The 17,632-nt window shown below is 47.8% G+C and overlaps 3 protein-coding genes across 3 annotated transcripts; all 3 read right to left on the reverse strand.

The window, feature by feature from the left end:
• Positions 1–5,608: 5,608 nt before the first annotated feature.
• N7532_000053 (uncharacterized protein) lies at positions 5,609–5,968 on the reverse strand (the record flags this gene model as incomplete). Its single annotated transcript, XM_056612557.1, has 1 exon — positions 5,609–5,968. One exon carries the CDS (start codon positions 5,966–5,968, stop codon positions 5,609–5,611), a length of 360 nt encoding a protein of 119 aa, XP_056479781.1.
• Positions 5,969–9,820: 3,852 nt separating this feature from the next.
• On the reverse strand, positions 9,821–10,747 carry N7532_000054 (uncharacterized protein; the record flags this gene model as incomplete). Its single annotated transcript, XM_056612558.1, has 1 exon — positions 9,821–10,747. The coding sequence occupies one exon, from the start codon at positions 10,745–10,747 to the stop codon at positions 9,821–9,823; it is 927 nt and encodes a 308-aa protein (XP_056479782.1).
• Positions 10,748–11,827: 1,080 nt separating this feature from the next.
• Positions 11,828–12,962, reverse strand: N7532_000055 (NAD(P)-dependent alcohol dehydrogenase; the record flags this gene model as incomplete). Its single annotated transcript, XM_056612559.1, has 2 exons — positions 11,828–12,733; positions 12,786–12,962. 2 exons carry the CDS (start codon positions 12,960–12,962, stop codon positions 11,828–11,830), a joined length of 1,083 nt encoding a protein of 360 aa, XP_056479783.1.
• Between the last annotated feature and the right edge of the window lie 4,670 nt (positions 12,963–17,632).

Here is a 17,632-nt window from a genome sequence, read left to right on the forward strand (position 1 = left end):
CAAAAAAAAAAAAAAAAAAAAAAAAAAAACATGTAACAAGTAAGAACAGCATGTGTACAAATCTTTTCTCCATTCTCGAGGCATGACCCAAGCGATGATGAAGAACCACGAAGGGTGTGCCAAGAGAACATGCCTCCCAGCCCCCGAAGAGCTTTAAACTGGACAAGCGACTGCCGCACTGTTCAATGCGGTAGACGATCTGTGGTGGCCCGCCTTCATGATCGCGATCCACCAGAACTAGGTAAGTTTGAGAGAGGAGAAAAGAAGAGGAAGGATCGGAGAGGCAGGCGATATTTATACCAGTGGATGGAAGCCGCGCTAGCCTATTCGGCATGATTATCCAAATACCGGGCACCGGTAGTAACTTGCACCGCTGTCCATACTACTGCCACAGAGCTGAAAGCTGAAGGACCACCCTCGTGAGATTTGATTGGTTTTGTTCGTGGATTTGAATTCATTTATCTCTCTGTATGAGTTCTCGATAGAAGGCTGCATAATTAGCCTAAGGTACATGTCTTCAGGATCTTCCCCGTTTTGCCATCGTCCATTTCAATATAACAACTCGCGACATCTCCTACAATCACGGTATGCTTTTTTCTGATTATTGCAAGACATACAATCACTTGGTCATATATATTGAAAAGCCCAGATTATATACATCACTCAACCCTTTAAATCCATATTTCGACTACGTAGGAACGTTGGAATATTGGGTCATACTGTGATATAGAGATAGTACACTCTTTTGAACTCCCAAATCAGGCCATGGCATTTTCATTTGCAATCCGGATACGAGTGATGCATAGGAGACGCCTACGGGCCATATGTGACAGTGATCAATCGACAGAGAAAGGATCCTTGCTAGAACTGATGAGAGGAGGATAATGGCAGATGGAGTGGAGCTCAGAAATGTCTCCTGCTGATTCTGTGCAGACATAAACAGCGCCTGTCATGCTTGAAGATAGATGGCAAATAATGATCGAGGGCGTCCGATGGCCATATCGTTTTCAGCAACTTGCTCCTAGATGACGACAGCTATCTGAGGGAATCAAACTTATCAGCGATAGCATATAAGCCACGTGAAGTGGCCGAAGTCTCACATATATCCTCCTCTTACCCGAGTGGAGGGCCATAAATGATAAAAGGATTCCACGAGTGTGCGACCCAGAGTATCTGCCTGGCAGCCCCTGTGCACTTCAGGACTGAACAGATCCTCTCCACGATGTGGAATGCGTCGGATGACCTGTGGCAAACCGCCATCGTGATCGCGACTAGCTCAAACTTGCAAGAGGAAGCCGTGGGGAGAGAAAGAGAGATTCCGAATGAGCGAGAAAGGTGCACCACGTACTTGTATCCGTGGATATAGATAAGCGCCACAATAGTATCGCGAGGTCATCACGAGGACCCGTCTGAAGCATTACGGAATCTCACTCCTGCCAAAAAGGTCATCGCGATATACCATCCCGTCAAACATTGCTGTCTGGCCAATAGCGTCCGTGGCGCGTCGATATTCGAAAGGCACAATGTTTCGTCGGTGGCATCAGGTCCACGGGTGGAATCGGTAATGGTTCGAGCTCGGCGGATCTCTTCGTTTGCCTTGATGGTGGTTGATCTGCGTAATGAGAGATAGTATGGTGTTAGATCTTCGTAAACCAAATAGACAGGGAGGGCACAACACGCGCTACCTTCAGTTGATCCCCAAGTCACTAGTTTTTGTCATCGAGTATATTTTCACGCAAAGCCTCGATTGCTCAGACAGCACAGAATAGTTAGTTTCGGTGCTAACGGTAACAGCCAGTGCCGCAAGTCTACCAAACACCCCCGTAGAAGTAAATGTACGCCAGAAACCACCTGCCCATTTTTTTGTTTTGGATCTTTCTATACTGACAACCGGCCCATCGCATAGTTCGTTTGATGCCCCACGAATTCGACGGCCATATCAGTTTCCAAGCCAGCGCCCACGCCGGGGATCATGTGTAGCTATGTGTATGCCCATCTTCAGAGTCTTGTAGTAGGTTTGTAAAACGTCAAAGCTCATGGCCTGGCTGTTGATCTTCAGCAGACGATCCATGAGATCGTGCCCGCAGGTGTAGGCAGGCTGGCACTCTCTTGCAACACGGAGCGTTTTCGTATATATCTGATGCTCAGAATCAAGCACAATGTGGCCATTGAAGCCTGGCCTGCCCAAAATTTAGTGTCTTCCATGTTCTCGATAGGTCTCGACTTGAGGTGGTTCTGGCGTCCGAGGGTGTCGGTATTGTAATACTCTGCCCCTGAAACCGTACAGCGATCAAATCAGTTCCGTGTAACTTAACAAAGGGATAAGGCCGAACAAAGGCATACTCTTTCTGGTCTCGAACGATGTAGCTTCCCATGTGGATATTACTGTCCCACGACTCCGACAAATGTCTAGTGAAGCTCCTCTGAGCCAACCTGGAAGTTGATAATTGAGGAATTGACGGATTGTATAACATTTAGCACCGCCATGGCCGAGTATAACTGAGAGTCGTCCGTCTAAGGCTGCCACAATTCCACCTTGGAGCACACGTTCGTCGATACAATCGACCGTAGCTAGGAAGGTTTATTTGGGACGGCTGGACACTTCAGTGCTCATGTCTGCCAAAGTGTAGGAATGCCGAAGCACCCTTCGTCATTTCTGGAGGAACCCTTGCGCTTGTAGAAAGAATATTTCGGGTGGAACGCGCGTACTCAGACTTATAGGCTCATGTTTCGCAGGACGCCCAAGATCATCGTGCACGGAGTGGCCTTAGCCAAGTGTCTTTTGCGGTTAGCAGACCACGGGATCGGTTACGATCGGTTTCGATGTGAATGATAATTAAGGAATGGAGGTATGAAGTAAGGCGTCTGGATTTCACTATTTAAGCACGTATGGGTGAAAAAATGAAAAGATCATCAGTTACAAGTCAGATCCATGGTTATCGATGGGGCTCAAATAATACTCACTAGTGGCTTCGATCTCGAACTCGTTTGACAGGGGGCGGTTTATAAAGCTGGTTCGCAGCACTCGTCAAAAGCCCCGACGATTTTTATTCAGCGTCCGCTAGGGCAGACATCTCACGAATTAGCGAAGTATCAGCCCCAATGTCGAGTCAATATTTTGGCAAAATGGTCTCATAGAAGAACCATTGGGGCCCATTGTGGGTAGAGGCGTTGTATCCAGTAGGAAAAAGGTCCAGGGTGTCAAAGCCATGGCGGTAGCTGGTGTGTGCGAGCCGATTATCGCACCAGAACGCCGCATGTGATGCGAAACATCAGAGTCTTCGAGAGTCTCGTCGTGAATGGGCAAATACCATCATGGCTGCGAGCATGGAAGGTGAGCTGGGTCTGAGGATAGGAAAAATCCAAGGTGTATGGAAGATGAACGTGCAACAGTCAACCGAGGGCGTCGGGATAGCAATAAGGCTCGGATTTAGCGGGGTTTAGCGTTCTGAGGACGCTTGACAAACAGTACAGGGCAACTGCTAATCATGACACATATGGAGGAAAAGAATAGGACTGCGAAGGGAGAGAGGAGTATTGGCTCCGCGATGGGATACCAGCAGCTGGAAGAGGAGGCAGTTGCGAGGAACGAGGACGTGTCAGCCCAGAACACGAATACCACATCGTCATTTACCTGAATAAAAAGCAGGACCACGATAATGAACGAGATTTTCTTCGATGAAGGAATAACTGGCGCGAGCTGTGCTCGGCGTTGCTTTGCAGCGCGTAGTTGGTTCGTGTACAGCGGAGACGCGAAAAATGTAATTCCAGGAAGATGTTTTACTGTCACGGAGGCATCAAACACTGACAGCTACGTCAAGAACCATCAACAAACGCCCTTCTAGCCTGGTCTAAGTTCCCGTCCGTCCTATGCCACAGCGTATTCTCAAGACGGCCCTTTTCTCCATCTCCGGGTCTCTGACCCAGAGAATGATGAAAAGAATCCCCGAAGGGAAGTGCCAAAAAAATATGCCTCCCAGCCCCCCGAGGGTGACTGAACAGGCGGCCAACGCGATGTGCAATGCAGTGGACGATCTGTGATGAACCGCCCTCTTGACCGCGGCTGATCCAAGCTAGGTAAGTTTGGGGAGGAGGAAGAGGAAGAAGCTGGAGGCGGAGGGAAGTGCCTTTTATGCCCTCGGCGGAAAGGGCCGTCACGTGCAAGGTCTGGAGCCTGGGTGTTCAGGGTCATAGGCAACATGTACAAGGAAGAGATTTTGGCTTCACGTTCTGGGAAAATTACAAGGAGACTCGGTAATCAATACCCTGGATTGAAGTAACAATGTTTTAGACTCTCAGCAGAACGGCTACCTCATGAGCGTTGACGAGTAGATCGATACATGTCGAAAATACAATGAAGCAACCAGGCCGAGCAGCTCTTCTCCATCCTCGAGTCCCTGACCCAAGGCATGATGAAAAGATATAGTTAACCCCACGAAGGGGGTGCAAAACAATATGCCTCGCAGACCCCCGAGGGTGCCTGAACAGGCGGCCGCCGCGCTGTGCAATGCGACCGGCGTTCTGTGGTGAGTCGCCCTCATGACCGCAGCCCACCGAAGCTAGGTAAGTATGAAGAGGAAAGAAAAGAGGAGGAGTTGTGGACTGGGTGGCGATATTTATACTCGTGAGCAGTACGACGCTAAGCTGTTTCGGGAAGGGGCCTTCAGCCCGTGACTGGCATGTGCTCAGGTTGCCTCAGGCTGCCGATTTGGACCGATTTGCACTTTGTTTTGCTATTTCTGCTGTTTTCTGTTCTCTCATAGCAGACTTTCTAGATAGCAGAGTCTCCCTGCAGTATTCTATTCATTACGACGCATTAAACAACCTCTTTACGGGCAGCAGGTCCTCCCGAGTGGAATTCTTTGTCCACTTCCTCGTCAAATTTGGCATCAGATTTTATCGTTGACAGTCCGCTTTGATCTACGATTTACTAGTGAGTTTAACACAAGGTTAGGCTACCCGATACGGTTGCTACTCGCGTGTCACATCAAAAATATCCAGGTAGCCCCAAATCCATGTTCACGCACCATAATTCTCACAAGCGGAACGATCCATCAGTATATCCATCAGTATATCGAATCATTCCCACTGTCACATTCGCTTCGTTTCTATCCACCATCTGACGCAACGAACTTTCACTTGACTACGTTCATACAATATGACTGACCAGTATAGAAACGTGAGATATCCATTGAACTGTCGGTGATCTTCAACCAACATTTCCATTTTTTTCCGCTTTTCTCACCATACCACACTAACGCTATATTTGGCGTAGCTTGACTTTTGACAGCGGCCGGAAACGACTCGAGCAGACATCCCATCATGACCACCCCCTGGACCATCAAGGTCAGGGCTTGCTTGCATAGTACTGGGCACCTGTGACTTGTAAGCCATCTTGCGCCGCCCCTAGAAGAACTCATCTAATAGACAAGGGAATGGCCGACGACCCGACTATATTACCCGACTCTAGTACCTGTTTAATAAAGCGGCCCGTTGGATGCACTCCTCATCCATTTTTAAGAGCATCGATGGTTTCTCAAAATCTAGTGCAATCTTCGCCATAATGCGTCGCCATCTTCGTCTTCGACAGTCATGTTGATCGTGGCCACTAGTGGGTCAATGGTCCCCACCAGATGTGATGAGTGTCGATGGTGTGTAGGTCGTGGGGGTCGAGAGGGCCGTAGTCGAGAAGGCCGTAGTCGAGAGGGCCGTGGTCGAGAGAGAGGGCATCGGAGTCTAAGGTTTCTGCAGAGCTGGATTCCACATCAAAATAACGGATGGAAGTTTCAGTGTCGATGTAGTTGTCATAGGCTGATTCCGTAGCGTCGAAGGTGAGGATATAGTTGAACGGAATCTCTTCGTCGTTCGCGTTCTGGTGGGAGTTGAGGTACGGGATCAGGGACCGAATTCTGCGGCAGAGGTTAAAGAACCAGGACGAAAGTTTGCCGTTAACAAGATCGAAAAACATCTTGAAACGAGGAACGAGAAATTGTGATCTCTCGACTTTGTGTGAGAGATGCTTTCCGGGAGGTTGGAGATGGTGGGATGGCAAGAGCAGATGCAGGCGGCCGCGCTTCGACTTATGTGTTTATGGGCCTCACGTCCACTGTGCAGCCTAGCTGCAACGCAGGAACGGTCAATACCATGTCTCTAACTACGGCCATTCCGTCAAAATAGCCTACATATTGTCTGGGTATGATTCCGATAGGGGACCAGCATAGGCAAACTAATAATAACAGTAAGGGCTTGACGGTTATTTTGACGGGCGACATGGCTGCTCACGCTGCACAGTTCCAAATACCAGTCTGTATTGCTCTCTTCTCCAGGCCCGAGCCACTGACCCAAAGCATGATGAAAAGGTGAAGAACCCACGAGGGGTGTGCCAAAACAATTTGCCTCCCAGCCCCCCGAGGGTGACTGAACAGGCGGCCAACGCGCTGTGCAATGCGGTGGTCATTCTGTGATAAACCGCCCTCTTGACCGCGGCCCACCCAAGCTTGGTAAGTAAGTTGGAGAGGAGAAAAGGAGAGGAGGAAGATTCGAAATGGCAAGCGATATTTATACCCGTGGCCGGTGAGACGCTATTCCGTTTCGGGAGGGGTGCTACCGGCAGATGGGGATTTCGTAGCCTCATGTAACCCAAGGAAAGTACATGGTCTTTGCAATTACTGTGGCCCTTCTTGGGCTGGGGATTCCTGTTGAAAATGGTTGGTCAAGCGCGAGGGAATTGTCAAGTCCATTGTCATTCCTGATGCTTCCATTGTACTGATATCCGGCATTGATATACTCGAATCTATTTCTCCTCACTATTCTAACACCTTTTCTCTTAGCAGCTTGTAATTTGTACAAGCCTCTAAATCTTAACAGGCTGGGGCGCTGGAGTTGCTGTACTGTTTACGTGAGCAGGTGGGCACAATATCGGGGACATTTGCGGCCCCTGGGCCTCTTGCATATTGTCAACGGTATTCGAAAACCTATTTAATCTCGTGAATACTTTTTCTGCCCGAGGCAAGGTGAGCAACGAGCGCGTGGAGCAGGACATAAATTACGCGGGCCCGTATTACTGGAACAAAATATATATTTGCAATGGAGTGTGGCGATCAGGTGGGCGTCGCCCGGTGTAATTTAGAACCAAACTGGCCAGCATCTACAGACTATTTAGTCTTTTAAAGGTAGAGGAACGCGTATTCCTTTCACAAGGAGGAATATAGCGAGCCAAATATAATAGGTGCATCTCCCGTGGTGGTAGCAGTCTGGCAGATTGCCCTACGCGGGCTCATTCTACCCATATAGTACAGCTCCGGGTCCTGACGCCCAAATTTGTATTCTGCCACTCCATGTTCGTGTCAGGTCTGTCAATGATTCGGGTTCCTGGAGCCGTCTTGCTCTCGGGCCTTGCTCCATTTCCCCGGAGATTCGCATCACGTCCAATTCCCGCCATCACCAATTACCCACCATTTTTCCGTTCGGATTGTTTTCCGGGCCCGTTTCAAACTGTTTGTATCGGATTCATTTCCTTCTTTCGTCGTCGACATTCCCTCGGAAAAATTGTCAAGGTCGCTTCCTCGTGAGCAGTACATCGTCAACCGGCTCCATTACGTCAATGAAGAGGATAGGTGCCTTCGGCCACAGCTCTTGAAAAGCTGACTTTGTAGCGCAGGGTCGGGACTCGGGGTATAGTGCATATCGTGGGCGCGTGTTTCGAAGGAAATAGAGACCTGGCATTTTCCTTCGGTTATTCATTCGTGCAAGGTGGTGTCTATCTGAGAGCGCCGTCATCAGACACTTTCAGTGAGCCTTCATCATTAGGCTTTTGAATACTTACCTGAACAACAAACTTGAGCTTCCCCAGCCGAGTTAAGCGGACACCAATGAGATATAACTGAGCAGCAAGACCTCGCCATCGCGGTCTTGCTGCGTGATCTAGAATTGAACCAGCCTCCAGTGTGTCGTACTTGCCTCGGCCATTGGATCCTACGAGCAGTTGTTTAACTGCGAGGATCTTGAATCATTGCTTATGGGGGCATCAAAACCACATGTCCCACTGTGTCTGACAGGTGTCCCCTTGTTTCCGACTCCCCGGTTTCTGTTTCACAGCGCCACCCCTTTCCTTTCCCAGCAAAGTGAGAACAGGTTCCGTATGATAGAGAAGATCCTCCGAGCCATTTGTCGTCTAGCTCCAACGCTTCATGCAAGTTCGTGACAGGAAGAATTGTATCGTTATACATTCAAGGCTGGCCACATCAGAAGCAGGATTGAGGTCCCAAGGAGAGTTTTCAAGAGCGATTGCGCCCGAGGAACGGAGGGTACGGTGGCACCGGATAACTCTAGGGACGCTGCGAGCTTTCGATGCCGAATCGAAGACCACTTAGGGAATTATTCTATATTTCAACAGGGGGTGGGGGCAGAGATGGCAAACTTGCGTAGATGGAGGAATTGACGTACTGTGAATATTTCTCTCCTCTATGCTATTCCGAGCGAGGTCTTGTCCTCGTAGTCGTGAAACAGCCCACGCGCAGGTTTCTGTTGTCTGAAGCCGGCTAATCGACAGGACCTTTGAGTCGCGAACATCGCCGACGGACAAAGACATTCCGATATGACGTTAGCCTCCTCTTCGAAAATAGGACTGCATTGCAGGACTTACTTGTACCGAAACGAGCAATCTTAGGTGCGTGTTGACATGATGCGGCAACGATGGTCCGATCGACTTGGAAGAAGGAGCACCGGCTGCTCGTCTCAGGAATCTGTTCGTCGCCCACGTCACTGACGGCTGCAGGCTGCAGGTCCAACACGTGACAGCCCAACGAAGGTATAAATATCACTTGCCATTCCAATTCTTCCTCCTCTTCTCTTCCCACTTTAACTTACCTAGTTCGGGTGGTCCGCGATCATGAAGGCGATCCACCACAGATCGTCTACCGCATTGCACGGCGCGGTGGTCGCCTGTCCAGTTTAAATCTCCTCGGGGACTGGAGAGCACATTGATTTGGCACACCCTTCGTGGGTTCTTTTCATCATCCTTGAGTCATGAACTCGAGCATGGAGAAGGGAATCGTGTTTGACCCTGAGCGATTGTCCTTGTCAGTTGTGTTTGTGCATCAAAGGAGTGCCTTTCACGGCTTTCGTCATCTCTCGCGACTCATCAAAGTGCACTTTGTAATATTCTCTGCGTCATAAAAACCCTCTTCCACTGGAACTACCATGCTTTTCAGAATTTCGTCACTGTGGGTATCTTTCCGTGCCGTCAGGGCGGTGCTTCACGGCGACCCCTGGGACTTCCTCAACGCACCTATAATACTCGCGACAGACTATCGCATTACTGGCCATCTCACGATTCATTCTGTTCTTTCTCCAACAGATGTACGTAAGCATGACATTCTCGTTGCATTCGGTGCTCCTCTTCCTGATCTCTGGTTCCAACAGAACGCGTAAAACGATGCCAGATCCATCTACTCGTCCACTGGGGCCGTCACGGCCAGGAACAGGCTGACAGGCACACCTTCCAAAGGTAAGTAACAAACCATTGTAGTTCCGAAAGTAGTACGTATTGCCGATACAGTCTCCGCTGCTAGACGGTCACTAATATCGCTGTCGATCATGGCAAATCCCACACGGCCGAAAAGTGAAACATTAGCCTTGTTCTCTCTATAATATCCCGTTTTGGTTAGGCGCCTTGTTCGGTGCCTATTGTAGCAAAATTATTGGCTTGTGCCTATCCTAGTATATCCTGTATGGATCAAATGCTGTGCTCGCCCAATTATAAGCAAGGTAAGGAAATTTAATAGGACTGAGCTAGTATACATAGAGGGCTCGTACCAATTTAGCCACTCTGTCGTGAGAAGGATGAAAAGCCTCCGGGATTTTGCTCTCCATTTTGGCTGAAGGCTTCGGTATCGACGTGCAGAATTGGGTCGTCGGCCGATCGACCGCCAGTCGGCGTCAACTCTAGAGGCTGATGAACTATGCCCTGTCGTTGGAGGGCCTCGATAGTCGAGGGACTTGCGTGGATCACAGTGAGTAGACTGTTGAGCACTGTGAATTCCATTTTCAACTTGACGCTGTAGACTACCGTCTTGTAGGTTGTTTGAACGTCGAAGTTGTCGGTATACTCGGTGGCGAGTAGGGATGCATCCAATAGAACCGCGATGGTGTTGACGATAATGAGATTGACGATGACCCTGTAGCCAGCGCGCCCCTTCATGGTTAGAACAGGTCTCATCGCTGTCATTGTTTCCCAGATGTAGAGACTGCTTATGATGATCTCTTGGACCGAGAACCCAGCTAGTTGAATCCGTTCATAGATATTGAATGGCGCGACGAAGCTGCTGACCCCGGCATTACTCCCGAGGAAGAGTATAGTGACGGGAACATGCAATATGAAGAAATTTGATATAATCATGTATAGCACCCAGCGACGACGACGAACTGCTGTACTCACCAGGTGGAGTCTCGAATACAGCACCACGGACTGGCCAGTCACCATAGCGTACCAGCCAATGCATACCAAGACACACATAGGAAAATTAGGTGCAAGTGCGAAGAAACGAAGGAATACCGAGATAGCGTGGAGTAGGATTCCCCAAGTAGCGACCAGCATGCTCCAGAAGTAGAGCCCGCGACGACATCTGAAGGTGGTGAAGATCGAAATGGTGATCTCGAGCACATTGTAACATGATATACCGAAGAACGCTGCAATTAACATGGCCATTGCCCGGGAGACGTTGATGGGCCCGGTTTCGCCCGCCATGTTGACCGCTGATTACCGGTCAAAGGTGAAATGGTGCCACTGGAGGCGGTCGGCTTTGCCAACAGTCAGATGGACTGCGCGGAACTTCGGTGGGGCGATATACACATGCTCTCCTGCACCCACATATCCTGTCAAGGTTAAATAGGGGTCGACTTCTCGCTGGGAATTAGATATCGCACCTTTGGTATTGGAAGGTATTCAAATCACAGCCTTCCCACCCTAGGATGGTCTCGGGGTCCTCACTGACAGGATTCGGATTTCTCTAGCACGCCAGAACCTAGGAACTGGCTATATTAGAGTTTTCGAGCTTTCTTTGGTGTACGAGCCCCAACCTCAAGTCGCTGTTGACCGGTCGATACGGTCCATCAATACGTCATCTGATCGGGCCGAGACTCCGCCAGTCTCTGGGTAGGTCGCCATTACCGCAGAAAGTTTAAAAGATCGCTCTGCTGACTCCTTGCAGAACCATCTGATGGCAAAAAACGCCAGAATCTTGAACTTGCGACAGCATGATGCACAGTTAAACTATGCGTTATCACACTCCTTACCCGCTGTGGGTCCCGACCAGTCTTGCGCATAGCACATATCGCGGCCCCCTTTGTGGGCCGTGCCGAGGAGCACTAGCATTGACTTCTTCTGGTTAACGCGACCCCAGTGGAGAGCTCCCTAAGTTTTGAAGTTCGCGGGGAGAGACAGGTGTTGTGTTACACCTATCAGCATCCTTATCGCCTGTGATTTCTTGGAAATCAACCTTTATAAACGCCCTGTAGTTATAGTGATTTTGTTTGAGCTATGGTATTTTGCCTTCAACGATAGGCCATAGGTATTCCACCTCGCAATTATCAGAAGTTTTGAGAAAATCACCCTGGGATACGGTATGGGGTGTGGAGAGTAAGTCACAGAGTGGAACCATAGGTCAAGCCGCATCACCTGTAATCAACCATTCCTGGTGCCACGCACGCAAGTCGTCTACCTCAATTCATACGGATAAGTCGACAATGAGTACTGTCTTAGCAAAATTAATTCTATTCTGGTGTCTATTCATGAATCTCTAACATCATCACACATCTTTAACTGACTTTACCACTGGTTGGCAAGGACATAACGGTATCGAGCCTTACCGGCATCCATATCAAGAATAGCCTGGTTGGCCTCCTTCATAGGGCGTTCCTCGATCCAGGGGTGGATTCCCTTCTTAGCAGCCAGATCCAGCATCTCGCGGATCTCGCCGGGGCTACCAATGAGCGAACCGCCAAGCTTGATACCCCGAACAATCAGTGCGAAAGCGGGGATCTCCAGACTGCCGTCTTCGGGAGCGCCAAGCTGGACAAAAGTACCGCGGGTACGCAGCAGCTGGCAATATTTAACGATGGGCATCTTGGATGAAGACACCGTCGAGATAATCAGATCAAGGCTCTGGCTGTGTTCGCTAACCCAGTCCTTATCCTCATCGGTGGCGATATACGCATCAGCACCGAGCTTCAGCGCATCGTCCTTCTTGTTGGCCTTGCGCGAGATAGCAACGACCTTATCGGCACCAAGAGCCTTGGCAAACAGAATACCAAAGTGACCCAGTCCACCAACACCAATAATGCCGACCTTCTTTCCAGGAGCACAACCGTGCTGACGGAGCGGCGAGTAGGTAGTGATACCACCGCAAAGCATAGGCGCAGCCTCAGCCAAGGGAATAGCGTCGGGAATCTTGATCACGAAGTGCGACGGGGAGCGATTGTACAGCGAATATCCACCATAAGACTTGCCGCCGTTCAAGAAAGTCCCGTTATAAGTTCCGGTCATGCGGTTGCAGTGCTGCTCCAGGCTGTTGGCGCAAGCCTCGCACTTTCCATCGAAGTTCTGGCACGAGCCGCTCTGCGCGCCGACGCCGACGCGGTCGCCGACCTTGATTCCTCCGGTAGCCTTGGATCCGACGCGGACGGCCTTGCCAACGATTTCGTGGCCGACGCAGCAGGGGTAGTTGGTGGGTCCCTAGACGGCATAAGCTTCAGCCACAATCACTGACATACCAAGACAGACATACCCATCCACTGCGAAGAGTGTGCATATCCGAACCGCAGATACCACAGTGCGTAACCTGGATATCGACATCGGTTTCCTCCCAGGGCTTGGGCTCAAACTCCTGCCACTTCATGTTACCCTGAGCGGCGCTGGCGTCGAGGCCCATCCAGCCCTCGAACTTGTAACCGGTGGATCCCATTTTGTTCGTTGTAAAGGTAAGGAAAGAGAAGTGATTCCTCCATGGTCCCCACGGCGGCCCCGAGGACCTTTATATGCAGCGTGAGCGACTCCACAGTCACAAAATTTGCGTCTCAGCATCGGCTTGCTAGAATCTTCAGCGGTGCGGATCCAAGCGTGGGACCTGGCTGAACAGTCGGGATGTCATCATGCCGATAGACAACCGCGGTTTTTAGACGAATTATGTCCGCGCGCATTGGAACACAAGTGGATCCTGGACGGGCTTCACTGGGGAAGGGGGGTCGTCGTGGTGCATCCGGATGACGGTGGTAGACACGCAAATCGGAGCTAGCGGCTAGAACATGCGATGATCTTCATGCAAAGTCCGTCATCCGTCAGCACCCTGTTTTAACTCCGGAGCCGAATTATGCCGCGTGGTGGGCGACACGGCGGGTCTGAAGTGGAGTTTTGCGAAAACGACCCAGGAAGCAGATCAGGCCGACAGTAACAGGTGGGTCGGGCCACACCTGACCGGAAGATCTATTTTCCAGGTGTAGAGCATAGATTAGTAATCTATTATGATTGGCCAGGTCAAATACCAACTTCTTGGCAATACCAACCCTTTCAATCTCCACACCCCTCCTCCTCTCCACCAATCGTGAGCCCTCCCAACTCCCCGCCTATTTTCATCAAGAACAAATTATTAATCTATTATTGTCGAATCCTAACTAGTTACACCGTACAGGTCCCTGAGTCAAGATGGTGCGTTTCCTGGAGTCCCACGCCCCATACAAGCAATACGTGGCGGATGCGAAGGCCGGTATGCTAGAACTACCCGCGTATGAGAAGGTGAGTGGAAACATCTCTGAGTGGGGTTTCTGATTGTCCTGGGCATTGAAATATATATTGAATGCGCCATCTGTGCTTCTAAAAAATCCTAATAGTGACCTTGAATATATGACTAATATGCATTTCTAGGATGATGATGGTAGCGTTATTGTCCTTCCTGGAGAGCTTTTCTGTCGATTCGAGGATTGCGATCACCAGGTATGCTATATGATCTTAAAATATTCTGAATCTATTACTAATGTATTATCAGAAGCAGTATTCTCACACTGGCAACCTCAAGACGCACCTCACCGGTCATCAAGGCGTGACGGTCTCTGGTAAGTACGCTAGTAAGGGCCGCCACGCTATCAAGGAGATGGACGAGGTCAAGGGTATTAACACATCCCTAATTTATTCTTGTTATACTACTAATATATGATTTTAGCTTGGTACACTGCTCTTGTTGCCCGTATCTCTACGAAGCCGCGACTTCACGAAGGGTAAAGGCAAGAATCGGAAGGTAAGTTATCTCTGATTTATTGAGAACAGATTGCTAATATATTATAGATTTCGGTTAAAGCCGTGAGGGATTTCCTCGCCACTAAGCATATACACGATGACTGCAACGCCTGTATCACTGCTAATATCAGTAAGCGATTCTTAATATATCCTTAATGCATTGCTAATATATCATAATAGAATGCGGTACTGCCCCATTCACCTGCGAGTATCTTTCTCGCTTTTGGGATGTGGACGCAGACTTTGAGCGTCTCGAGGAGGAAGCATAAATTTACAATTATTCTTAATTCCTTGACCAAAATTGTTAGAGTTAATAGAAGTGGGCATATTTTAACCTACCTACGCTTTACCTGTCTATCTATCTCATCTAATTCTTGCTGCCGTTTACGATTAGCAAGCTGCTTTTCGAGCAATTGTGCCTTTAAGTCCTCCTCTCGGAGCTGATGTTCAAGCTTTTGGATAGCAAGACTATTATGCTCTTGTCGTAAATTGTCAGAGGCAACCCGTTGTAGGCTTTGAGCTCTGTAATATATTAATAAAATATTCTTAAAACATCATAGAGTACTAACCTTGGTGTAGGTGTTCTTGTTCGGCGAGGAGTAGCGGTAGGGGATCTAGTACTAGATCTCCTTGGTACACTAGCTGAACGTCGAGAAATTGGTACACCTGAGGTCGTATACCGTACACTTGTCTCATCAGATGCGAAGAACTCATCTATGTTCGATGAGCTCTCAAGCTGATTGAGTTCCTCTTCTAGTAGCCTCTCCTGGCGCCTTTTTTGCTCTATAGAAATGATTAATAATGTATTGTATATATTCTTCGTATCAACTTACCCTTTGCTAGGTGACGATCGAATGCTGCATGAATACCATTCATCCGATACCTTTGTCGAATTCCGGTTACTTGACGAATAGAATAAGCTTGCATGCGGTTCTTATCATGGGCAAAAGAACTAGAAATATTGTATTAATATACTATTAATATATTACGACGAAATTAATAAGAACTTACTTCAAAACCCCTTGTAGTAGTGAAAGCTGAACACCAGTACTATTGATCATATGGTGCGATTGCTCCACTGCATTTGTGTTCTTTCGAAGTCCTTCGAAAATCACATCAGGTATCTGACTCCAAGCTTTATTCAAAGCTGCCGCAACGTAAGGCAGTTTTTTATGGCGAGCCCATTGCTGAATGACAACAGATGATTCATGCTCTAATAATAAATTAATAACCTATTAAGAACCGATTAGAGTATATTTACCGATTATCCAGTCTAAAGCTTGAATATACTCCTCTCGATTCGGAATATCGATCACTGCTCGCATCCTTTCCCTACATCCAGGAGCGACCTGTTGCCCACGAAGTGCTCTATCAATACCCCTGTAGAAGTGGGCTCTGCAGAAGACAACGAAGTGTTGGATAAGATCATCAGGCGATACTTGAAGAGTACTCTTATCAGCGAGAAAGTCTCTAAGACCTATAACGTATTAGTAATATATTAATAGTATATGATCTATTTCTCACCTCCGTATTGCTTTGTATCCATATCCAGAACGACAGCATGTAGCCCCGTACGATGGATTGGATAAAAGTAGAACTGGCGACTAAGCACACGCTCTATGCACTCAAAAAGCCGAGTAAATAGGAGATAATAGGTTGAATGGGTCTCGGAAACGACAATCACACGTGCTAGTGTAAAAACTAGAAGAACATTGTATTAATAAAGAACTATTAATATATTAGGGTAATATTTACCTCGGTCTTGCTCAGGTATATATTTTGAAAATGTAACCTCTCGCATTGACCTTTCTTTGAATCGTTTAAAAGACATGTCAATCTCTACCGATTCAGATTGGATGAAAAGCTCAGCCATGTCAGATGTGAAGCAAATAACCATAAGGTCAGGGTCTTGATAGATATGCTGAACGTAGTCCTACAAAAAGGTTAATTATAATATATTCTCATTATATCACGACCTATTATCTTCATACCTTTAAAGGAGGATCCTTTTCCATCTCAAAGATCAAACCATTGATATCCTGTCCATGAGGAAATCGTAGGAGTCTCTCCTTTCGAATGAGTGTGCTGATCCGGTCTAAATTAGCAAAGCTTTCATGGACATTGAGCAGCGACTCGCTATTATTGTATCGCTTGCATAGACCCCGAAGCTCAGGGCTAACGAGAAAACGTCCTAGGATAAAACATTATTAATATTTCTTTAATATATTCCTAACATATTAGAAAGAACTTTACCTGTTGTTAATGCAGGATTGTTCTGTAGGCGGATTATTCGTACTAATCCGTCTATAATTGCGGGTGGAGGCTTCGATGGAGGTGGCGGAGGGTGCATATGAATCCCGGTTGAGGTAAAAACCCAAAATGGATTGGACGTGAGGTCTATTGGAATAAACCAATGGAACTCAACGGAGCATTTGTGCCTTTTAATTTTACCAAGCCCACGTGTATGGTCAAATTCTATAATATAGTCATTAATAATATTTTCTTAATGTATTAAAGATATATTCCTTACCACAATAGTCTCCACGATGACGATTTGTGTCGATATAACCACAGGTTTGAATTTCTCCCTGGACCTCTCCATCAAGGATTCGCCTAAGCAATTCCCTGTCGATACCAGAGTCAGGGCGCACACATGATGCAAAATGAGACCTTGGACTTTCATATGAATTAGAGCAATAGATATAAAAGTCAGATCCACCAATAACACTCTGATATATAAATAACAGGTTAGAAATATTTTAAGAATATATTAGTAGTATATTACTTACATCCTGAACCCATCGACCGCGCGGCGAACAAGTATCCTTCCAAGATCCACATGAAGTGCGATTGATCTTGAATTGGCGCATCGTAGATTGGTACAACCTATATGTTGCTGGTTGTAGAGGGTTTTGGGTATCACTGAATGCGATATGTTGGCGAAGCTCTTTGATTCGCTGCCAAATACCCTCAGTAACATGCGAATGCACCATTTGCTTGAGCTCAGGATCTGTAAATTCACACATTTTTATGCCTGTACATCTGTAGAGGCTGTGTAGAAAAGCGACCCTTTCTCCAAAGATAGAATCATGCTGGTTACGTCTGTTTCGATAGGCTTGTTTTGACGAGTATTGCACCTAATATATTATTAACATATTATCAATATATTAATGGGATATTAATATACTCCTTCAATTGACTGCTCCACTGCGAACAATGACCGATCAGGCACATTGATCACATATGTGAAGCCATCCGGGTCTGTCCGGGGATATTCAGGTAGCGCTGAAGTATATTCGATAAAGCGTGTTCGAATCGGCGAGCGCTTGTCGTGTAAGATAGTCC

The sequence above is a fragment of the Penicillium argentinense genome, assembly GCF_028826775.1.
Source record: "Penicillium argentinense strain IBT 30761 chromosome Unknown utg000001l_segment0_segment0, whole genome shotgun sequence".
NCBI classification, from domain to species: domain Eukaryota; kingdom Fungi; phylum Ascomycota; class Eurotiomycetes; order Eurotiales; family Aspergillaceae; genus Penicillium; species Penicillium argentinense.